Source organism: Larus michahellis, chromosome 3 (assembly GCF_964199755.1).
Source record: "Larus michahellis chromosome 3, bLarMic1.1, whole genome shotgun sequence".
Taxonomy (NCBI): domain Eukaryota; kingdom Metazoa; phylum Chordata; class Aves; order Charadriiformes; family Laridae; genus Larus; species Larus michahellis.
The window spans coordinates 89,268,266-89,293,855 of NC_133898.1; the positions used below are offsets into that span (position 1 = coordinate 89,268,266).

Genomic DNA, 25,590 nt, shown 5'->3' on the forward strand with positions numbered 1-25,590 from the left:
ATGAAAAAGTATCCCTGAAGTTGTCACTTTTAAAATTAAATGATAGCAGTCACTTTTTCTTCTGCCTTGGAAAGTCTCTTCTGTGTCAGGTGGCCAAATCTCAAGAGCAAGATTCATTTTTGGTGAATAAAGGGAGTTGTAATGATAATAATTAAGGGAAGGTACTTCATACAGAGCTGTGATATGGAAGTGCATCTCACCCACCCACTCGCTGGTGCCTGAGATACTCCAGCTCCTCACGCTCGGTGTCCACTCGTCCTTTCTTTTACAGAATGATTCTCACAGGCAGTACCAGTAGTTGCTAAAACATGTCATAATTTTTCTTGGCAATGAAGGACTTGTAGTGATTTTATTATCAATTGGCTTTAACCTGTAAAAGGAAATAGAAAGAATAAATGGGTGCAATTAATAAGTAACAACCGAGCGTTTAATATTCAGGATTGTGTAAGTTAAAATCATACAAGCAGTAAATGTTAGAATGACATTTCTGAGACAGGCTGCTTTGAATGACGGGAGCATTTTCTCCTTGAACTGTGGCCAAGCCCGAGATATACAGAGGAGAAATCTATTTGGAAGAGGTATACAGCCAGCTCATGATCTTGTTTTCCTGCATTTTGTTAGCATATATCACTAGATTGATGTTTACACTTGAACGGACCCAGCTTTTAGCAGGAACGTCACTGTGAATTGAGTGCCCTGAATTCTCCTCTCACCTTGTTTTAGAAAGGCATGTCACCATTTCCACAGTTAAGAATGAAGGAGTAAGGAAACAAAAAAATGAGCAAGTAAGCACTGTTAATTCCAGTCTGATGTATCTTTTTGTTAGGCTGTTATTCAATGTTTTGTTTTGCTTTGTTTTATCCCATATGGTAACTTTGCTGACCTTTGTGTCAAGCTTTGGAATTGCATAGTAGATCATATTTTGATCAAAAACCTGCTTTTCTGGACCTCCCTGGGACAATATATCTGTGTAAGTTCAGACACATATACTTTCTAGGTAAGGACTAAGGCCTAGTTTTAATCCTTTTCAGTTTAGCACCTAACCAGAAGTCTGTATGCTAGTGATAAAAGTTTTTGTTTTTTTTTTTACATCTCCTAAATCCAACAGCAAGATGTAGGGATGCTAGATTGGAATGTGTCTTCGCTCTAAGGAATCTTGGAAACTTTGATATGCCACTTAGTGCCTAAAATCATGTGATGACGAACCTGGACTTTCTGGTCTGGAGCTAGTCACCATTAGAGAACGAGGCACCCAGACACCTTCCAGTCACTGGAGCAGATGCTGATGCTTAAGGTTCTTCAGTTCCTCAGCTCCATTTTAGATGGCAATCTATAACATCTAAGAAGGCTGTATTTCTGTTAGTACTGAAGCTTCTTTTTTCCTGTACTTTTTTTAATCAACATGCTTCAAAAGTAATATTTCACAGAACATTTTAATAACTGTTAATAAACAATACATATTTTAAATGGAATTATGACTGAGAAAATTTAGATCATTAAATGAGATAGCAAGTATTAATATATTTTAAACTGGTTATGGTAGCGCTCGGTTGCTGTAAAACCTGCATTGCAAAACTCAGGCTTGCCTTCATACAGGCATATTTCCATTTTTTTTTTTTTTTGTCAGGGAAACATAATGTAGTGATTTGTTTTATTATCAGCAGCACTTGGATGGATTTTGTTTGGTTGGTTGTTTTGTAATATTTATTTTTGTTATGTTTGGGGGTGATAATTATCCCAGAAAATTCAGTTCACTATTTCTCATGAATAAAAGAACATTAAAATGAAAAACTACAGTGTTTTCCCAAGAACATCTCTATGTGTAATCAGAGATCTGTATCTAGCCCAAGAAAGAATAGTATTCTCTCAGGATACAAAGATTCATTAATTGGCAAAAATCAATGTCCTGGCAATACAAAAATCCAACAGCACTTATAAATATGCTGCCATTGCCTCAATAAAGATGTGGTAATTAGAGGGTCAACAGTTTAACACTTTTTTGTTTCTTATATGCCATTAATGCACAAGTCCTTTGTAGTATTGATTGTTTCTGGTGAGTAGAATTATTTAACTGGTGAGCAGTTAAAGCAAACCAGGTGTATTAGCTTCTATTCATGGTTGATCTTGCAATGAATCAGATAGATAGGCTAGAAAATAAATAAACCAACCAAACAAAAAAAGTGCCAGGTGATAGGTCTTGAATGAAAGCCCATAGCACAGCTTTCAATGTGAAGAAAGTTTGAGTTAAAAAGCTGTATCCTGATAGACACATAAGTGAGGTTGTTGCTTACCTCAGGGCTGTGAAAGAATGCAAGCAGTAAAATAAACTTAGAAAGTCAAAACGAGAAATGGAAACACCAAGTCAGTAAATAAAAGTATATGTCCAAGAGAGAAATAGTTTTACAGAGTACATTAAATAAACCATTGTTAAGGCTGGCAATTTCAAAATAACTAACTTGAAAAACAAAAACTGTGTTTGAATACTATAACAGTCAGGAAGAAAAAGGACAAAAATGAATTTCATTAAGATCTCTGTTTTATCCTAGTCACTTTTTTTTTTATTTAACATCTATATCTGTGATTTAACACGAGACCAGATGATTCCAGTGATTAAAAGACAATTTGTGTTTCCAGCAGCATTCTGCTCTTGGGGACTCGCTCTCAAGAGGTACACACCAGTTATCTTCGAGTCCCACAGGGGATACAGACTAGTAGTAGAAATCCTATCTACTGGCTAGATTTAGGTCATTGTGCCAAAACCGAGAGGGATGGAGAGTGGTACTGTGTCCTATTTATTATTTTAAAGTGAATTTAGCATTTACAATTCAAAGGATGAAAGATAATAATAAGATGTAAAAAAGAGCAATTTGGACAGTCTCCGTTCAAACTTAGTTGTCTCTTAAATGAACCACTCAACACCAGTACATCCCTGTTTTACTTACATAACTTTTCATCCTCTTCTTCGACTGCTGTGGGCAAAGATCACAGAAAAGTCTTTTGTAGTTAAGATTTTCTGTAGTAAGTAAAAGCTAGGTAAGTTTCAGTTAAGTTATAGTTAAGTAAAAGTTTTCTGTAGCAGTATTAGAGAACTAGAAGTATAATTTCCTAAGATTGCTCTAACCTATATGTAAATTTGAGTCACCTCTCATACCCATACTTCAAGTGGCTTGGTATAGCCTTCCTTAACAATGCTTCTATTTTGCTATATTTAAGACGTTTGCCTTTTCCATGATCTTTGGCTCATCTATCAGTACAGATATTTAAAGTCTTTGTCCCCATTTCATATTGCAAATTCTGTGGAATTTAGGTTTCATTAAGCTCTACCATTTTGTTATTCAAACTCCATACCTTTATGTTAAATCTTTGAGTGCATTTAAGTGCATGAAACATAACTACCATAAATGATAGTTGAGTCAATACTAGAAACACTTTGTCATTGTTTTCACTTTTCAATACAGACAAAACAAGAAAAGACGGAATGAAGACGGGAAGTCTATAGAGAAAAAAAAAATCAGATGAGTCTTATCAGGCATTCATAGCAAAGAGATAATAGGATAACAGATATACGGGAGGAAGGCTGTCCTTTCTTCTTCTCTTGTCTGCATTATTTTGGAAAGAAAAAGAGAGGCTTGCCCCTCTCAACTTTCATTCAGAAAAGACTGTGGCTCTATCCAGAAAAAGTTCATGCAGACTAGTGGACGTTTCTGAACTTTAAACTCGTAAATTTGGTTCTCAAATGAAATTATTCTCTTCCAAAATCCTGATTCCTGGCAAACGGACTTTGCTGTGGAGACAAATGAATTTTGTGGGACGGAGATTTACTCTCAGTCCCACAATGGCTGGGGCAAAGGGTGCTATTTAAGCAAAAATAGCATTCCTGCAAATCTACCACTATCACGATAACCACTGGCAGTCTAGAAATCTGTGTCTGGAGCAAATGGTAACACTGTTGGTCCACCTTTCACTCCGCTGATTAATAGCCTAATTAAGAGGGTAGTGTGTTCCATTTGTTACAACCTGAGTGTTGCAGTGCCATGTTATAAAGTGCCAGTGATTAGACTATTCTTCATTTCAGCTTAAAAATAATACCACTGTATTTTTAAAAAACATTAAGTGCTCCTGTCGCCATTTTATTTTTATTTGTATTTTCTGTCTTTGAGCTTTATTCTTTTAGGTGTACCATTAAAAATTAGTCACCTGTTAATATGCTGAAAGCTTTAGGTACTTAGATGATTCTTTGAAAAGAACTAAAGAACACCTGCAATGTCTTAAGGTAATAACCGTCAAACTGTCAGAGGTAAAAGTAAAAAGCAAAAATATTTGCCACAAAAGAAAGGAGAAGACAACCGTTGGAAGGGGAAGCAAAATATATTTATAAAGCAGGTTGTAAAAGCGGTTAATACTAAACATGTGATGTTTATGCCAATAGAATGAGTCAGATATGCTTCAAGTGAAATACTGTATTTTGAGCTGCCTAATGTCACCAGCGCCTGCAGGGACAGTTTGCTAACTCTCCATGAACACACAGGCAGCTCTTCAAAGTAATTTCCATTATGCAACAGTGGAGTTTTAAAGACATCCTCCCTTATTGATCTTGTTTTTGCATGATTCAACTTGTTCAGAACAAGATAAAGTTCCCCTGATAAACATTGATATTCTATAAGTAAGGAGAATTTCTTTAGTCTAACATTTTTATTGTCATTGTTTGTATCTATGCAGACAGCTTAACCTGCTCTGAGACTCTGATAAGTCATTAAAATGGCTTCCCCCCGCCCCCCAACAGTTAAGCCTCCTTTAAACTCTAGCCAACTGCTTGCATTCCTGACCTTCTGGAAGTACTGAGCCAGTACTCAAAACCAGTCATGGCACTTCACTTGCTGTTATACAGTAGGGCTGGGCCGGAATTTTTCCCAGATTTTGCTTTCTTCATGTTAAAGTCAACAAGGCAGATGCAGGCATATGATTTCTCAGAAAGAAAGCACTGACTGAAAAAAAACCCTTTCCCTTTTCCCTTTTCCCTTTTCCCTTTTCCCTTTTCCCTTTTCCCTTTTCCCTTTTCCCTTTTCCCTTTTCCCTTTTCCCTTTTCCCTTTTCCCTTTTCCCTTCCTGCTTGTGCCATATTCCCTGAGCTGTGGACTAGTATGAAAACCGAAGGAAAGGAGCAAATAGGATAATTTCACACTAATTGAATCCATCTTGTGCAAAAATGCTGCAGATTTGGATTTTCTTTCTTGATTTGTTTTGGTTTTTTTTTTGGGGGGGGTGGAGGATGGTTGAGACCTACCTTGTTGTTAAATATATATACATATAAAAATATATTCTAAGTATTTTAAGATACCGTATTGATGATGTCTTTTAGTTTTTAAATTCTTTTGCCAGCAGATTACTGCAGAGTTGAAAAGGAGAGGAGAAGTACATACTTAACATTAGAGTATGTCATCTGGATCGACTGGCTGTACAGTAAAATGTAGGGTTTAAGCACAGTTTTGAGTGATCCTGTATCTTCAGCCCAAGCTCAATCACTTAAGACACATATATATGGCTGTTGTGCTGTAGGTCAGCTGGATAGCTGTTTGCGTGTTACACATCACAAACCTGCATTAATCACAATCCTAATTTATCATGTATATCTACATACCTTTTACATGTGTTTCATAGCATACAATCTTGTGGAAATTAATTAAAGAAACTCAAAGGTCTGTTTGTATCTATGGGCTGAGAGTGGTTTCTAGGGATCCTGGAGAAAAATTAATGATTGCAGCAGAAAGGTAGGTGGATGGTAGACTCCATCTGCCAAACTTTGCTAAATATTGCATATCAACACAAATTTTAAGCTCTGAGTAAACCAGATTCCTTAAAGGACATGACTCGTTTACCTCTTGAAGAGTGGCAGACGCTTGCAAGGTTCCTCAGAGGGAAGTCCTGCCTCTCTTGCTGGGTGCCAGAGCTGTACCAGATAGGATGTCTCTCTGGAGGCCTTTTAGGGCAGCCCCTTTCCTTGATTAGGTTTCTTCTTGGGAGAGTTTTTCATTAAGCATCTACTGCATAGACTCAAGAGTTTAAATTAGGGAGTCTAGTTCCCAACTATGGGTAATAAATTGACACAAATACCATAAACTAGAATCTCTGTATTTCTATCCCAGAAAACAAATATTAGACTAACTATTTAAAACTGAATAGTGATAACACAATAATAAAAAAACCCAAACCCTATAAAAGATGTAGCGCGCAAAAATAGTGCCATCAGTCAAGTGATGTAGGTTCCCTCTCAGGACATATCTGGAGCAACAAAAATCTAACTTAAAGGCCCACCTAAGGCTTGCTTACCATAAGATCAAAATGACCGTCAGGATCTCTTTCTCCACTAACTGAAAGGACCTTAAGGAGGCTACACTTGTATTTTAATATCTCAGATGCAAAATTAGATGGTATCAGTCCAGGCAGGTACTACACCCTTAGGGAAAGGGTGAAATTTGTCTTCAGATAAGCAGAACTGTATTTATTTATAAATTGTACACTACCTTAAATATTGCAACATATGCAGCCAGTATATAGTAAATGCTCTTTTAATAAAGATAAGCCTTTTGGGTGCTCCACTCCTAAAATCATTTTGCAATCATGGCCGTTTGAAGGCATCTATGCTGTTTAATCTGCATACATACTGCACATATGAAGCTCTGATTAGTTCCTGTGAGGTACAAATGTTATTATGAAAGTGCCATGAGTCTTTATATTATCTGACTTTACATGCATATTTCATAAACCTTTAATTTAGCTTGGATTAGAGAAATTACGAGGTTAAAAAAAGAAAAACCCTTCAAGTAGAGATTTAAAATAAGACATGCCCTTATCATTGCCAGCTTTATTTTATGACTAATTCAACCACTGTTGGATAATCAGAACGTTTTTATTGTCCATGAGCATGTGTGCAGTACAGCTTTGTTTAGCTAAGTAACCTCTCTACTATTCCACCTTTTTCAGTGGGGTTTACGTAAAGAGCTACAGAAACTCATATCTAGGTAATAAGTAGGTTAAGTATTTTTATCATCGGATGATCACGAGAAGAGTTTCTAAGTGTTTTAGCATAGCTGTATTCTAAGGTAGGTTTTTTACATGCACATTTAAGAGAGAGTAATAAACATTCAATATATTTATTATCATGGGAAATTCCAGTACCAATGATTGAGGGTTTTTTTTCATTTTGTACAGTAAGCAGTGCCGAGACCATATACATTAAGAAAACAAGCTATAGATGTCCATGATTCTGATGTATATCCATCTTAATGTGTATTATAATACATTCATAAGCGTAAATAATTACACTAGAGCTTTTTCAAATGAATAAGGCAATAGACTGATATTCAGATGATATAGTGCTATTTCTCTTTCTGTTTATGTACTGTACGACCTTGCACATTCTGGTATTTAATACACTATTGGTCTAAATGATGTCGTATTTTTTGTCTAATCTACATGTGAACCATATTGTATACTGTGCTCACTCACATAAATTAAGTTGCTCTATTGGTGATGTGCCTTGGAATCACTAAATTTAAGTCTGATGTTGGTGGTGAATACAACTTTTGTGCTCTATATACATGTAGGTAGCAATAATTTCTACTGTAGACTTGTAGCCTCTCATAGAAAAATAGTAATTGAAAAATGGTCTACACAGTCAGTGCAGGAAAGCAGTAATTTTCTTTAAAACACAGGACAGTGCTGTGATTGTGACTCAAGTTTAATTTCTTTTGTGACATTCCAGTTTTACTGTCTTTTTGCTGTATCCTTTACAACCTGGAAGGACTTGTAAGATGTGTAGACACTATTTTTCCATACTTTTACATAACATGACAGCATATGTTGCATGCAGTCTGAAAGAGAGACCAACACTGCCCTCTCCCAATACCTTCACTATGAGTGAGGAAACAGAATCAAATCTAAAGTTTATGATTTAGGTTAAATAGAAGAATAATAAACTATTCAAGGATACTTACACAATTTTGCTTATTTTTCCAATATATCGAGTAATTCTACATTAAACCAGAAACAGCTTTGTATCTCTTTTTTTAAAGTTTAACCTTTCTGACTAAATGTTGCATGGCCTTCTGTTACTGCAAAGAGCTCCATTTTCATCTCCTTCATCCTGGATATTGATTAAAGCTCAACATCCAGGAGTCAATGCAGTCACTACTTATTCACACCATTAAAAATTGAAAGAGAATCAGATCCAGAAGCCCTTGTTCTGATTTTGTTGTTTTGTGGTTTTGTTGTTTTTCTTGCAAAAATGTTGGTTCACACTTTAATTCTCCTTATGAATATCTTCAGCATTAAATTGATTACCTACAATTGTGAAGTTGAAGTTATGTAAATAGTCACAGAATTTAGCTAGCAGCTTCCTAAAATACCTTTAATCTCATCAAGAATTAGACTTATACTCTTGTATGTAGAAACCTGGATCCTACAAGATTTGCTTGAGAGGTAAGACAGAGCAGACTCCAAACCAGTTACCTTAAGGTACTTTAAGGATTAAGGAATACAACTCCTTAAATTCATAAGGAAAATTTAGGAGATAGGAAGAAATTCTAGATAGCATGTGAGGAAGATGGGGTCTGCCTCACCTAAAAAATATCTAAATGTTACGTGTTAGGTTTATTTGGTGTACCAGGTTATCTGTTTCTTCTAAAATCAGTGCCTTAAATTCACTATGTAGTCAGTGGAGAAAGTTTTTCAAAGGCCTTAAAATGAAGATGTTTTCAAATTTATGGGTCTCAGTTTAAACAGGCAGGATCTCTTTCTCGATCTTTCCAATACACTTACATCTCTGTCCCAGGGAGCAAAGCTATTTGGGGAAACTTAAGCACTTAATTCAGGAGAGCTGTAGTAGCCTAAAGGGTAGCTGCACCCAGGTGCCTAAATTAGATTGTCTTGATCCTATCCAGAACTATATCTGAAATAAAAGAGTAAAAACCTATCTCTGTGAAATTGGCAAAGAATTTTTAATCTTTTTGTTAAAAAAAAAAAAACAAAAAACCAAAAAACAACCAAAAACACAGTAACCAATTAATGATGTAGCTACGTTGCGTGATCAGTTGCAGTAATTACATTTGTAATTACTTTACCCTTAGGACCTGATTCTGATCTTATTTCCATTGGTATAAAGCAAGGATAACTTAGATAAAATCAATGCAGCTAAGCTAAAATATAATTGATGAGAGGTCAGAATTGAGCCCTAAATGGTATGCTAAAAGTGGAACTAATCAGAAAGCTAAATGGGTTTATAATTTGTGCAATTGACATTTTCGTAATCTAAATCTCCAAGAAGTTAACCTTTGGATATAGAACTTGGGTTTCCTTCAGAGCCTCCTAGGATTCAGGGAAGTGAAGCCACAAGAAAGTCCGTAAAAAGATGATGATTTTGCACAGCTTCTAAAACCACGTAATAAATTCTTTCATTAAATGACTGATGTCTTTCCAGTTTAATATGTTTTTGAATCAGACAGGTCTTTGTGCAAAGTTTTCTTGTGAGCAAAAGCTGGAGAAGTGTTGAACCGTAGGATGTTCTCAAATAACAAAAAAAAAATCCCCTCCAAATCAAAAGCTATTTTAAGTAATATGTAGATTTAGGAACCAATGTCTACTCAAAGTCAAGACTATTTAAGGTCTTTTGGAAGTTATATTTAGAGTTTACTGTTTATGTAATAGATGGTATGGATACTTTTTTTTTTTTTTTAAATTATGCCAATTTATTGAACATGGTTGCATAATTCCTAGAAATGTGTTATTCCTGTTACAAGTTTTAATATTATTGGTTGCAAAAAAGAGAAAATATACACAAACTGAAAATATTTTCATACAAATTCTGTGTATTTTACTATTAAGTAAATATGTGCATTATTTCTTAAGTAATTATTGCTGTTTAAGAGGCAGGTGTTAATTTATGTTGTATATTCAAATCAATCAACTAGCTTAACTTTACAAAATATGTTCCCTCTAAGGTGATGGGTTTTCCTTCTGCTTTCGCATGACTATTTTTTTTTAACAACTCGTGCATACTCCCAGAATTACTTCATTTGAGACAATCGGCATTGTATCAAATGGATCTTTTCTCAGTTGTCAGAACGTATGTGAATTTTTATACTTCAAGGGAGATTCTGAATATTGTATTTATGTCAGTGGCAGTTCTCCACAGCGGTGACCTCACTCTGGTCAGTGCAACTGCTTCCTCCGCAAGCTCTGACCGAGGGAGTCGGAGGCTGACTGCTGTGCCTGACCTCCCTCTCATGGACATGACTTTCACTCCTGTGCATAGCCACTAACTTCAGGCTTGTTACTTCTCATGTTTATCACTGTAGAAGAGATTCCCAGATGGATATTTATCTATGTCCTTAAATCCTAGAGATTTAATGCTCTTTGGGAGAAGTAGTACAGGGTCATAATACGAAAAAAACCCACCCAATACACAAGCTGTTTTTATGAGGAATTCTTCTTGTGTTTGCTGGGAATACCACCCATGCTGCTTTCAGAAATATGCCCATCATTAGAAGTGCCATTATAATACATTTCACAGGAATTTGGAAGGCTGGAACAGAAGTTGTACACATTTTAGGAATGTTAGTAGAGTAATATTTTTTCCCCACTGAACAATTATGTCTTTGAAAGCGTCAGTTTGATCAAACCTCTGGCACAGTTATAATTATTGTTTTGTGCTGACATCTTTATAGAATATTTATATGCTTTTCTGTTAATATTTGATCAACTGTTTTTATTTTTTTTGGCATGGCACTGTTTCCAGATTTTTGTTGGCTATGTCTGAAACAAAATTCTTTGTTATGGGGCTGGAATCAATTCAATTGTCTCTTGGACATCCTACACTAAATAAACATAATCGTACTGGTTCCTAGGCCTCCAAAGCCACAGTTATAATCACCTCATACTGTCCAGCAAAAGCAACTTTTACTTTTAAAGAAGTCTAACTAGGGTGGCAATATTAGCTATACAGTAGCAATGAGAATATATTACGGGGTTTTTGGTTGGTTTGCTGTTTTTTGGGTTTTTTTTCCCCATGAGTAGCATCCTTGAAGCTGCCATCTTTTTGTGACTGAATAGATGACAGCATGAAATTCAATTACAGCAAACAGTCTCAGTCATTACACCTGTCTGCTTCCAGAGGAAAGTATTTGTAAATTGTGCTTTCTCCTTCCGTTCCCTAAAACCTGTGTCTGTAATTGACACTTGCCAGCAGAGATGACTGGAGACAGAAGGAGAACATAATGTGTCTGAGTAGCCCACCAGGGAAAAGAGTATCCTCATCTTTGGGAGTTTTGTGGTGTTTTGTTTGCTTTAATGAAGAATAATACCTGTGTGCCAAGGATTTACTGCAAGGCTGGTGGCAGATGTTTCTGAAAAAAAAAAAAAAAAAGTTATGAAAGATGAATCACAAAAGAAGGCAGGACAAAAGAAAAATCTAATTAACATAGAAATATTTCTCCTGCAAAGGAAAACAAATGCTTCAAAAGAACAAAAGCCCCTCTCTGTTATTTGTAAGGCTGGTTTGTTACTCTAACACATTTGTAAGAATCAGGTTTGTGCCTGACATGTCAAAACTTATTCACAAAGCAAGAGTTGTGGATACCTTGGGAGTCGATGTTGTCACTTGTTACGCAACTCAGCATCCGTTCAGCACTGATTGATGCCCAAGCCGCCAGTTTTGGAAGAAATGGGATACAGACATGACAATAATATTTGTACCAAATGTCAGGCAGGAGAAACAGGGGAGTTCATAGAATGGGTCTAGGCATAGACTCTGACCAGAAAAAACATGATAGACAAACTGTCAGCCCTAATCTTTCTAAACTGTTTCATTTCTTTCTGTTAAGTTTTTTTCTTTCTTTTTATCGATTTCCCTCCCCAGAATTTTGCCAGAGTAGACAGCATATAAAACTGATCCAGCTGGGGAGTTTTGAGCTTGATGAAGGAATTACCAAACCATTAACTATTTTAAATGCATCAGATATATAAAAGATATGGACAAGTAGTAAATCACTACATATTTTGTAAGAACGTTATGTGAGCATAAGCTTTCTTAGAACTTCGCTTGTAATATTAGGGGAGATCAGAATGCATTTATTGTTTTTCCTCATTTTTTCACTTACGTTTATTAATTGATTTGCAAAAATATTCGGGTAACCACTGCTTCTGTTCCTCTCTGTAGATCAGCAGGTAATTTGAGAGTTTCTCAACCACAAAAGCAATGGCAAAAAATGTAATGGAGTAATGCAGCCAAGTATTACTTGACTCCATTGCCTGTTACCATGTACTCAGGACATCCCCAATTGGCACAGAGAGTTGTGTGTGCCTCTGCTCATGGCTTACAGAGTATTGTAAGCACACTGTGTTATATTTATGAGCCGGAAAGTAAAGTGTGTCAGAGAGGAAGTTAAAATGGCTTCTCTGTGGGATATTGTTAGTGTAAAATATCTGATTTATTTGGGTCTCTTTTTGAATGCTGCAGCTTGTAAACACAGTGGGGAATTTCTCTGACATTGATCCAAAGCAATGGGTACTAATGGCGTAATACAGTGGTACTCAATAACCTTTTATCATGGGCTGCTTTGTCATGTGGAGACTTAACGGAGGGGAAAGAAATACACTGTAACAAAAAAGAAAATCTTACGAATTTCCATCTATCCACTTAATAATGTTCAGTTTAAGAACTATCGTATTCTTTTCTGTTGTCTTTTTGCATGAACTATTCATGCAAAATAACATGCAAATTATGATACATATTAGTGTAAATATTAGTGTATTTAAACCTCTTTTCCCAAGCCTTCAAAGGACAAACTGTGGCAGATCTCTATCACGGCTTGAGTGGACTGCCGTGTTATGGTGATCTGAAAATTTTAATAATTTTAGTATTATAATAAATATAATAAACAATTTATATGGACATAATATTTTTTTTAAATATATAAGACTTTTATCTTTAATTATTTATTTGCTTTTAACACAAAGCCTTTGTATCTTTATAGGAAACAGAATAAACAAATAAGGGAAATATCCACACGGTAAAGTCTTAAAATCTGCTCAGTCCCTGCAAACCCCTGTCGAGGTTTTGTTTCAAGTGGCATCTGTGTACATCAGAAAGCTCCTTAGAAGGGAGCGAGGGCATGTGTCCTGAGGCATACTGCTTCAGACCAGCATAAAAACCAGTCTGGTGCCACATGCTGACCCCAAGCCCCTGACAGTGGCAGCTGCAATTCCTCAAGGTGTATAATCTATTTGCCTACCGTTCTGATTTAGTGATTTCCGCAATTCTGATGCCCAAGTTTCCCTTCAGAGCAAACCAGAGCATGGTGGGACACCAAGTTATGACTTCATTTACATGCTTTCTCTTGGGAGCAAATTAGTACGCAAGTCGGTGCAGAAGGGAGTCATTTGGGTAATGTCAGTGCAGGACTGTTAATAGAGTATAGGGAGTTTCGTATTCTCATCCCGAACAACCATTTAAGAGCTAAGACCAGTATAATTTTCTGCTACTATTTTCCTATATACATACATGGGTTCATTTTGCATTTGTTGTTGGTAAGACGCCAGATTCCAGTCTCACTTAAAATAGACGTAGAGTCAAAGCAACTCTGTTATCTAAAGATTTCTGCCAAGAAAGGAGACAGAGAAGACATTTAAAAAAGAAATAATAGAATAGGTCATAACCATTGGGATGCCGATATCTCTGTTTTTCCACGGTTTGCGCCTGCTAGCAATGTCCCCTTCAGGGTGAATACCCAAAACACCCCCCAACTGCTGTCCAACACTGTTGCAGAAAAATGGTGTTAATGCTTCATGTAATGTAAAACTTACGTTGGGCCTTAACATACAGTTTTACAGGGCTGTGAAAACTGATCTCTTTGTTGCTGTATGAAAAGCTGGTGGTTTGGAGTGATTGCTGCATATCTTCACGATATGAAAAAGAGAGGCCAAAAGCCAAGAGTTTATGTCCTTCGGGAAGTGCTGTAAGGGTCCTGTGCTATGAAAATGAAAGTGTTACTGTTGATGTGCACTGATTGTGCACATTATTACTATTATAACATAAAGAAATATAAAAAAGATGATTAAGGAAGGCTGATAGCCCGTTCATTCATTTGTCTTTGTGTAACAAATGATGGAACTGGAGCTGCAAACATCGATTTGGTAGCATTTATTAATATGGGGCTTGGTCTTGCGCTGGGAGCATTTACTCGTGTTTGATGTGAAACTTTCTGCATGAAGTGGGACTGCAGGATTGAAACCCTTATTTCTGAGACTTTTTAATAGTTTCTTTTATACACATGAAGTACTAAACACCCAGAATGCTGCTTCTAGAGAGACTTTTTTTAAAGTATCAAATTAAAAGTCTCCATGACTGATGCTGTTGATTTAATTGAGACACATTCAAGCTGCAGGACTTTAAGAAATCTCAGACAAATACCTAGGTATGTTTTTTTTGCTGAGTTATCTTTTTTTCAATAAAAAGGTGTTACAGTTGATTTTGTGCTAGCAATGAGTGCATTATGCCTAGTTCCTCTTATATGTGAAAATCCAGCTTCACCTGTTTTCATTTTTCATTTTTTATTGTTTTGTTTTAGTATTTTGTGCTTTTTTTCCAAGGTTTTTTTTTTTTTCTGATACGAAGTGCAAAAGATTTAATTTTGCATCTGCCTTTGTCCATTGGAAAACACACTGTGGATCAAGGGAAATATTAGGCATGAGAACCAGGGAAAAGCTAAGGACAGAGATTAAAGGCATGAGCAATATTACGTTATAACATTTTCAGAGGACTCTGGACTAAAAGCAATGCCTTGCAAAATAATCACCACAGTTTTCTGTACCTAAATATTTGCACATATTAATAATATACCATATGCTTGGCTTAGCAGTATGGGTGTAACACATCAGTCTACCAGATGCAATATTCTCTCTGGACCAGAATATTTCCTTGGAATATCCTGCTCTTTTTGACACCTCAGTTTTAACTTTTTCTATAGCTTGATCTGAAAATGATGACCAGCTTGAAATCTATATAACTTGAAGGCTTTATCAGTAAAGCCCAGCACAGTTATATTTCTCTGTTGCTGTGATGTTGAAACCTGGTGAAAAATCAATTTTTCCTTTTGCTGAATGGTATATTTGAAGCATTTAAAAAAGGTGAATGAGTGTGCTGAGGGCCTGTCATTCTCGAAGTACTTTCTTATGCAGCATGTGTAGGTACACCCGCCTGTTAGCCCTGAGAGGCTGTGTGTGTTTGATGCATTGGATGTTGTGTCAGCAGGAAGGAGAAAAAGAAGAGATGAGGTATATCAGAAAGAAAGTTGATAGCAAATGGTGTTTTGAACAGCCTGTATCCCCCAGTGTAATCTATTATGGAAATAATGATTCTGACAAGTGACGCTTCTTTGTAACCTGAAGTGATACAGTAGGGATTATGCATGCTCAAGTCATTCAGGACTGGGTACTTAGTTGTCTAGAAATGCTGTAAGAAGTGTCTTCATCACGAGCAACTTTGTTACAGATGCAGTGACAAGAACTAGGTTACTGAAAGAAAAAAAATACCTGGAACAGTTGCCTCTTATTATTATTGTGATATTGGTGTTATTATTATTATTATGGTTTAGCTAGCAATGGGAACAAAAATTATATTTTTAGTTCTGTTTTTATAGAGTTATCTTTTTGTGTATAATTTAATACCATATTTTATCTTGTATTTGTGGATGAATTGTATGCTTTAACTAATTTTCAAGCTTGATCAGACATAGTTGTTTCAAAACCATAAATAGGTTGTCAATTAATTAACTCGTATAGGCAATGAGAAGCGGGCTAAAGGTTTAAATGGAGGTGTCAGGAAGCCAGAAGAAATAAAACATGAATGCAAACCAGTCTGTAAGAAAGTCACAGAGAGAATACGGAATAAACGATTATACTAGAATAAAGAACAAAATGCTTCTGACCTGTACGCTCTCATTAAGCACAGATCAAGAAATGCAACCCAAAAGGCAGGATAAAGATAGCATATACATCTAGCCTCTCACGTCAATAGATTGTCTTATGTGTTTGCTCTAGTTTGCAGAGATTTCCTTGCAGTAACAACAGGCTGGCATACCTTGCCAGAGGAGGATGCTCTGGCTTTAACCAATTTGATGATTCCCTTCTTATGGGGACACAAAATAAGCTTACATTACTGCATTTTAGGAATATCATGTGGTATGGTAATTGTGTACATCTTTAAGATCTTCAGAGCTACCAACGTATACAGACTGCAGGGCTGAACTTTCTCTTCTTCCTCATGTGGTTCTTCTACCAATGAAAAGTTGCACAACATTTTTAGTTGGGGGGGGGGGAGGGGAAGACAAAACAAACAAAAAAAAAACCCAAACCAGCTTTTAATCTGACCCCTCTTGATTAAAAATATATTAATTGACAGGAAATGTATTTAAGACTGCATTTATTTAGGATTTTTGAATACTGTCTTGCAATGTTGATAAATCACTGAGATTTTGTGTTGAAAGGAAATTCCTTAAGAATGCAATATGCTTGTTTGTGGTGTACTTTGTACAGATATTAAGTAGGAATCTCACACAGTGTATTTTCATTTACGTGCTTAAAATCTTCCCCTTTCTCTGTTCCACCTTCCCTGCATGCTGTTCCTTCCCCACATACACAGAGTTAACTAACACAGAGGAAGCGAGTTCATTGTGCTTCACTGCTTAAAAAAAAGAATGCTATGACCAACGGAATGAAAAAATTTGATAAGCTAAAACAAAAGGCAGCAAATGTTGAGAACAAACTCCACTGACCTAGGTAATATAAAACTGTTTCAAGATAAGTCTGAACATTAACAATTTTGGACATCTAAAAACGTAAAATTAGCAATTTGAAAACATTTATCTGGATGAGATAGAACATTATACATGAAACATAATGAGCTCTCTGAAATTCAGCCAGGATTCTGTGGTACTCATTTAGACAAAGAAGACAACTAGTTAATCACAGCAAAGAAAACTAGACAGAGTAAATTAGTTTGCTGCATTCCAGACTCATAGCTACGAAAAAGAATATATTTCACTAATTAGAGAGTGAAAATAGTCTAAGCTTTTAGAAAGAGAATGCAAGAAGAGCGAAAGAGAGAGATCCTGGCTTTGGAATGGTGTATCAACCCATGGGGTTTTCATGATATAATTTTATTATTTTTATCAGTTAGGCAGCCTACATTAAGGGGTCTTCAACTTTGATTGTATTGATTATATACAGCGTAATGGTTCATAATGAAAATTATCATGCATGGTTTCAATTCTTAATTTTCATGGACTCTTGGAGCCTCTAATGAAATGTAAATAAATTTAATTTAAGAACCTACATGAATATACATGTTATAATAAAAAAGGCTAGAAACTTCAGAATTCAAATAAGAAGTTAACAATCACATTTTACGGTTTTAGAGGATTATTGTCTTGATTGTGTTCTACATATTTTTTATCATTATATTTTTGTCCTTAATGTTAAAGGAGTGTGCATTCTAGGTGTTTTATTTCTATGCTCTTTAAATTAAATAGAGGAAAGTGCATGTGCTAAAGAATATTAGAATAGTAATTATTCTAATTAGACTTCAAGGTGAATGGTAACAGAGAAAGTGAAAAATAACAGAGAAAGTTCACCTGCTTTTTGCATGGGATAGGAATCCCATAAATAAATATATCCTATATATAATAATCCCATATAAAAATATCCCATATTTAAATAACAGAGAAACTTCACCTGCTTTTAGCATGGGATAGGAATCCCATTATCTGAAGACTGTACATCATTTTACATAGTGAAAGCTTTATATACAGTTCTGAAATAAGGTTGTTCTTTTTTTTAACCAAGAAAAAAATTAAAATTTTCCAAATTTTTGTTCAAACATTCAAGTATAGAATCAGTACTAGATTATATACTTGAAAAAGATATAAATAAATTTATCTCTAATTTTCATTTCCTCTCCTCTGTCCGAATCTGCTCTCTGAGTATGATCAAATTCCTGCTTTTAACTGCAGGGGCCTGCGGATCAGGTCCTCTCTTTATCTATCTTTTGCATGAACAGTGTTACACCCTGGATTTATTTCTATTGAATTGAAAGTGAACAAGGCAAAGTTTGCATGGTTTCAATGCATTAGTTGTTTTTTGAAGAGCTATAGTTTTACAGGACTTCTGTGCTCCAGTAGGCATATAGGCATTTATGTATGTTTGAAGAAAAGTGTTGATGTTGGGCCTCCTTTGGAACTTCACATCAGCAGAAAATCTGCTGTCTTTCTTTTTTATTAAACATGAGCTAAACTGATAAAGCAAGTCACTTTTGAAGTCTCTGACATTTTATTACATAGTCTTTTAAACAAGAGTCAATGGCTCTATAATGCTGGTACATTGTGGTTTGTTTGTTTGTTTGTTTTTAATTTCAAAAGGTTCTTGTTTGTGGGTGATGTTTATTAGGAAATTCTGTGTGTATATGTGCATGAATGCAAGTGTGCATGTATGTATATCTCTGTAAAGTAAGGTAGAGGAAGACAGTGTCTCATTTATTTCATAAGATCTATGTCTTAAATTGTCTCACACTTTCAAAAAATGCCAAGACCAAATATGGAAACTTCAGCTCTAAAGAGAGAATGTCCTGGAAAGGTTCGAACTAATGAAAAAGAGGGCGTTTAGTCTCTTAACAAAGTTGTTTTCATCACCCAGTCGTGTAATAATCAGTGTGACAGATTATTTTTTAAACAGAATTGGAATCAGTTACATGAAATCAGCATAAAACGTGATTTTGTCTCTAAAACATTATTTTTCTTGTTATGCGCATTTCAGAAGCATATGCAATAAATATTTAGACTCTTAATTTACTACACATCAATCTAAAAATCTACTTTCCTATCTTAATCAGAATTAATTTGCTGAGTTGTTATTCCTATCCCATCAATCTCAGTTTTGCACCAAGTTGAACAATGCCAGTTTTTGCTGTTTGCACTTTAATTTGATTTCTATTCTAAGTTTATGAACAGTAATAGGGTCCTGCTTGAATATTCATTAGCTTTGAATTGTGAGCTATGAAAAGGTGCTTTCTTTTACCTTAATGAAAGTGGCTCAGCATGGGGCAGATCAGTAATGACATTTGATTTTAGCATCCAACAAATTTGCTTTTTATTTATTGACACTTCTTGTCCAAACAGCTCCCTCGCAAGTTAGTGGAGTAATGAAAGAGAGAGTGCTGCAGAGGAGCGTGGAGCTTTCCTGGCAGGAACCAGAACATCCCAATGGAGTCATTACTGAATATGAAATCAAGTATTATGAGAAAGTAAGTGCTAAGATTATCTGTAATGTACAACAATGTGCTGTGTGCTTCGTGTTGCCTTGCTGTGTTGTGGAACAATGTTAAAGCCATCAGCTATCAACTATCCTGTCTCTTCAAAGTCACAGTGATTTTGCTCGTTTTTAATAACTAGCGAATCCCTGCAATTATTATTGTTGTCATATATCTCATATGTTGTATTTTGGCATCCTAAAAATGAAACACGCGCTTGAAATCTGCTTTTTTTTTCCACTTTTTTTGTTTAATTATTAAGTTGGACTTAGATATTTTACCATGATAGTTGTGATTTTTCTGTCTTTTCTACATTGTGTTTAAAGCTTCTTTCATTTACTTCTCTGTCACTGTAATCCAGTCTTGAGATGATATATCAAATACAACTCTTGTCTGCATTTGGTATTTCCTTATGAGCTGGGCAGCTTCGACCTGATGTTTGAAAACTTCCAAAGCACTTCCTACAGTTTCAGCTGATAAATAGTCTTTATTTGTCCTTTTAAGAAGTCCCAGCATTGGGAAATTTATTTTCCAATTGTTCTCTCAACACAATAATGAATCGAGGGCTGCTTTTCAATAGTACATGAAGTGATCTCTGTTTCTGGTAGAGTGAAATTGCAATCTTATTGATGTCAGTCAGAGTTTTCCCATTCATTTCAGCGTGTCTAGGGCTTCATTCAGGATAACTTTGAAGTACTCCGGAATAAAAAAATTCTGACAAGCATATAAGTAGGGCCACATGCAACCATAAGCTGGATGAAAGCAGAGTGAAGGCAGGTTGTGTAGCTACATGTTCGTCATGGGACCCGGACTAAGTGTGGCTCCTCCACATTCCCTGGGAAATTTTCTGTAGCACATAACATATTCCTAATTTTTAAAAAAAACATTCTGTGAGAAAAAAGAAAGAATTAAAATGCAAAGAAATGAACAAAGGAGCTCCTTTGTGATCATTAGTGAAGACATTTCATCTCTTCAAACAAGGTAATAGTACCTCTATATCAAAAAGAGCACGTCAGCTTACTAGGTAACGTAGAATTAGGTAAATTCAAACCAGATTGGATCTAATATCAAGTGTCACATCTAATTCTCAGTATTGAATTACACAAATATAATTATCAAAAGATCTTCATATGATTTGGGAAGGGAATAAAATGTTTATTTGTCAATAAATTGTCCCAGTTTAAGTTGTTCACTTCAATGACTCTTATAACAAAATTTACCAGATATGTACAGATAGCTAAACAATTTTTTTAAAGAATTTTACTAATTTTAGCAGGACATTTTTCTTCCTCAAGCATTTATTTATGCACACACACACACAAATAAAGTCCATGCATTTAAAAAAAAAAAATAATTATATATTTACCAAGAGCAAAACAATTCTCCACAGAATATCAACCTCAAAACCCAATTTCAAACAAAAAAAAAATGTTTCTTTTTATATGCGAAATAGTTCTTAATCTGTTAAAATGAAATACATAATTTAAATAGGTACCGGAAGATGACAGAAAAATGCACAAGATAGACTTTTCATAAAATTATAACTTTTAGAACGTAGCTTTTAATATTTTCCCTATACATTCTTATTACTTGAAATAATCAGCAGAATTTCATTGCCAGTTTCCGATGTTTGCAAAGACAAGAACAGATGTTAAACTTCTTTTGTAATGGAAGGAAACCTACCGGTATTATACTTATTACAGTGAAATTAATTTCACTTATTATTACAGTGAAATTAATAAAAGAAAAGAAGCTTATCCTATGAACAGTCACGAATAAACTGAACTATATACCTTTAATTCAGTGAGACAATTTTAACACAAATGCTTAAATGCTTGCCTTCCTTCCAAAATAATGCTGTTTGGCTTGAAAAGTACTTCATAAGCTTCTTGCTCAGAATGAGAGAGGCAGCTTAAGTTTCGTTCCATTACTTTAAAAGAAAAAAAAAGTTCAGAACTTTCAGCTCTTTTTAGAGCCAAATTAAATCAAACATTTTTGTGGTTTTGAAATATTCTGATAAGTCCTTTTTTCACCTCTCACTTCTGGCTAGGGCTGGAATGGAAACTGCCTGAGATCTCCCAAGTAAGCCTGTCCTGTGAGATTTCTAGTGCAGGTTATTTTTGTTTCTTTTTTTATTTATTTATTTTGAATGCAAGAACTGTTGAAAATTCAAATAAGCCTCATTTATGCATCAGAACCCAAACTCTGAAATTCCACTGTGGCTTACAATCCCAAACATGACTGTTTACACTTTTCTTAACACTTGTTTCTCATCTCTCAAGCATTCTTGTTCTTTCTCACATACCAACATACATTCCACCATGGTCCTCACTTACGGATGATTTAAACCCTCTTGGAGAAGATATGAAAAATTGCTGCTAGAGGAGCCGACAGGCTTGCTCAAATGACAGACTGGGCAAGACCCAGGAGAAGCCATTACTGAATCTCAGAAAAGAAATCATATATGTTGTATTTAACCCTGTAGTTCGGCAAAAGCCTTTGCTGCTTTACTGACTGCGAAGGGGAAGGTTCTCCATCATTTTTAGCTGGTGAAGTGCTATTGAAATGAGTTACAGATTTATTCCTTCCTTCTGTATCTGTCTCATTAGCACTGTCTCGTACGGCTCCTGCTTCTCTGGTCATGTGGTGCATTCAGATGGTTAGTTAATTCATCTCTCTGCCCTTCAAATCAGGGTTGCATCTGGCACCGAAAATCAACAGGGCTGCACATATCTATGCTGAAAGATAATCTGGATCAGTAAATGTGATGAATAAGTAGAGCTTTTTGAATACTGTAATGATCTGTGATACAGCTTTTGTAGTATTTGAAAGTGAGTTATTACTCATAGGGTTTGTAATCTTGCAGCTTCAAATTTTGGGGGTGTCACACTGAGCTTCTTTCCCTGGATTATTCTTGATGCTTTAGAGTCAAAACCTGAGAAAAGACTAAAAGCCAGATGAAAAAATCTAAGTGAAAACTGAGTTAAGTACCTCAGAATTTGGTGCAAAATCAAGCCAGTTATACATTGGCAGTATTGTATTGGTGTTGGAAGCTAACAAGGGAAGGTGTTCTGATCATGAAAAAACAGATTTCCCTGTCCTTGAACTATTTAGACCCTGCAGATTCCCCTGGAAAGCTGTGGTCAAGCTATTTTCTCTTCCAAATTTCACAAAATGTAATCAGAGCCAAAGAAGCAATCATTTTATGTCTGGGTGTTTTATGAATAACAACACGAGCATCCCATTTGAATTTTATGTTACACTTAGAGCTCCTCATTGCATTGACAGTGTTTTGTAATACTCCACAGAGTATCCTTTATTTTTAACGTTGGTGAAAAAAGCATTCAACAAATTAGAATAAACTACCCAGGCTGGCTGTCAGTTGCTGATGTGCAACCATGATAAAATCTGACCTGTAAATGTCATTTAATCTTTTGTCTTATTGTTTCCAGGATCAAAGGGAGAGGACCTATTCAACAGTGAAAACCAAGTCCACTTCGGCTTCTATTAATAACCTAAAGCCAGGAACAGTGTATGTTTTCCAGATCCGTGCTTTTACTGCTGCTGGTTATGGAAATTATAGCCCCAGACTGGACGTTGCCACACTAGAAGAAGCCACAGGTAAATGGTTAGATGTATAGGAAATTAACACTTTCAGTAGAAGTAGTAAGTAAAGCAAGAAAGGAAATAGACATAGGCAATATTATTAAAACTAGAAAGAATGAAATTCTATGTGAAGGTAGATTTTTGGCATTGTATTTTGAAGGATGAGCTTCAATTTGTTGTTTTACCATAGAACTACAAATTACACTCTTAAAATTAGCCATATATGTAACATGTGAGGTTATTTTCTTCTGATGTCCTTGAAACACAAAGAATTTATTATTTTTTTCATTCAAATACACACCTCTTTTCCCCCCACAAGAGAAGCGAGTAGTAGCAAATAACCTTACTAGATTCTTCTCTAACAGGGAAGAGGAAGGAAGAGGAGATTTCAGCCCACAGAGGTTTCTACAGGTCATTTCCTCCCTGAAAAAAAAAACTTTATAGTTTGGGGTTTTTTTTTATTTGTGTGTCTTGTTGTAAGCTGTATACATAAGCTGTATGTCCATCCTTAGTGTTTTTTGAGTTCATTGGCTAGTTTCAACTTGATTTAGTAAAGAAACAGAAGTCGCAAAGATACTAGGTTTCTTCAAGGCTCACATAATAAGTTGTGAGTTGTGTAAGGGAAAAATAACCTCTCAAAAACCCCCACAATGGAAAGTATGAAGCTGAAGTACAAGCTCTCTCAGTACAGTACACCAGAGAATCTGGCTGTGACATCTCAACAGAGGGATGACATTTTGTGAGAGCTTGCTCTTTCCTCGATGCTGAAACCAATCTTGTGCCCTTATTTGTCTAAAAATCACACTGATACCTTTTTTCCTCATCAAGGTAGATATGTGCATGCATGCTTAGAGAAAATCTGCCGCATTTTGGGTCTTCAGAAAGAAACTCTTACATCCCTGAGACCTGGCAGCCGTGAGCCCATTTACGGGAACTGCCTGTGTCCCCGCCTGCTTCACTGCTTTGTTGCAGACCCAAATTTGGTTACTCTGGTTTGAGTCATTTCCTTCAGGTTGAGCTGCCTGACAGCAGGTCAACCAGATTTGGAGCTGAGAGTACACAGCCTACAGGTTCAAAGGGTACGGATGCCAACTCTGCTCTCAGCACTTTATGCAGCATATCTAAGGTGCGGACACACACTAGTGCTTCTTATTAATTGCAGCCAGGTGCCGCCTGAACAATTTGTGGGTATTCTCAAAACACAGTAGTTAGGTCTTGATTCCACCTTGGTTCCACATGGAATATGAAAACTATCAATAATGAATAATACCACATATCTAACAGACATAATTGAAATAGTAATTATCATAATAGCAGCAATAAACTGTTATTACTAATATTATTAGCTCTGTGTCTGATAACATGCTTTCCATCCATCGAGTTCTGCTTTAGAAAGAGTCAGTAGCAGAATCCCCATTTTGCAGCATGGGAACCTGAGGTACAGCCTGAGGTACACTTCTTATTTTGAGTAGATTTCTGGAAAACAAATTGGAAGTCTGTCATAATAAGTCATAAGTTTCTGCTAATTAGCTAATTTGTTGTCCATAGTGGTTTAAAATTAGTAAACCAAAATGTTTTCCCAACGTTTCCTTAATTACCTGAGTATTTTTTATATAATGACAGTAAGCATACTGGTAGCCACCAGGATTAGCAAAGATAATTTCAGAGGTAAACATATGGAAGATTAGGAAATCCTAGAATAAATCCATCACTGACCATGCTCACGTAGCCTTTTTCTGACTTGGGTGATGAAAAATTGCATATAAACCAATGACATACCAGCCAGTATGCACAGCAGATTTTTCTCTTGTCACAGAAAATTTTAAAAGGGGAATATTTTCCATTATCTTGATAGGACACTATAGAATATAATTCCCATCAAGGATAAACATCCACAATTTTCTGTACATGGTCTTCAGAAATAATTGAAATGTTGGTAAAATATTCATTAAATTTTCATTAAATTCTTCCAGAATTCTTTTACACAAAAATATTTGTTTCTCATATGTTATTTATAGTTTTATCAGAACCTGCAGGCTAATCAAATTAGGCTTTTGTTAACATTTTAAAGGAAGACCTTTATTGGGTCATTTTTAGGAAATATACCTCAAGTGAAGTGCTGTACAGGTGAGCAGTAAACCAGTGTTATGCTACAGTTAAGAGGCATTGGCTTTTCATTATTCCAGTGAATTTCTGAATGTAGCTTTTAAATTACTTTAAAACAAAGTATTTTAAGAATATGTTTATATATATATGTAAAAAAATGTATATAGTGACCATCTCAGTCAGCTAGTCATGTTGCCTACCCGAATTTCTCCTGGCACTTCAACTGGTTGGCACCTTTAGGTTGGTGCTGTTGATTAAGTAGATTTTCGTATTATGCTCTGGTTTCTGAATTGTGATTCTGAATTGTGGCATGGCCACTTTTCAATATTTGAGGAATGATGTCTTTTATATTAATATTTCCTGATATGTAAAATATGCATATTTTATACCTGTATTTGCACATATTGTACATGCATTGCATACATATTTATGTAAAACTTTCAAATTTATGAAGTAAAAATGCTTTATAAGGCAGGATATTTCTATTCCATTCTGTGTTTGCCACAGATCAAAGTACTTTAATC

General features: G+C 35.5%; 1 protein-coding gene across 11 annotated transcripts in view; it reads left to right on the forward strand.

The window, feature by feature from the left end:
• Nucleotides 1-25,590, forward strand: part of EPHA7 (EPH receptor A7) — a 214,609-nt gene that overhangs the window by 104,083 nt on the left and 84,936 nt on the right. For all 11 annotated transcript variants that reach the window (XM_074581111.1, XM_074581112.1, XM_074581106.1 and 8 more), the window contains exons 6-7: nucleotides 19,224-19,348; nucleotides 22,807-22,975. In XM_074581111.1, the coding sequence (XP_074437212.1) occupies nucleotides 19,224-19,348; nucleotides 22,807-22,975 (294 nt within the window). The remainder of the gene's footprint in view (nucleotides 1-19,223; nucleotides 19,349-22,806; nucleotides 22,976-25,590) is intronic.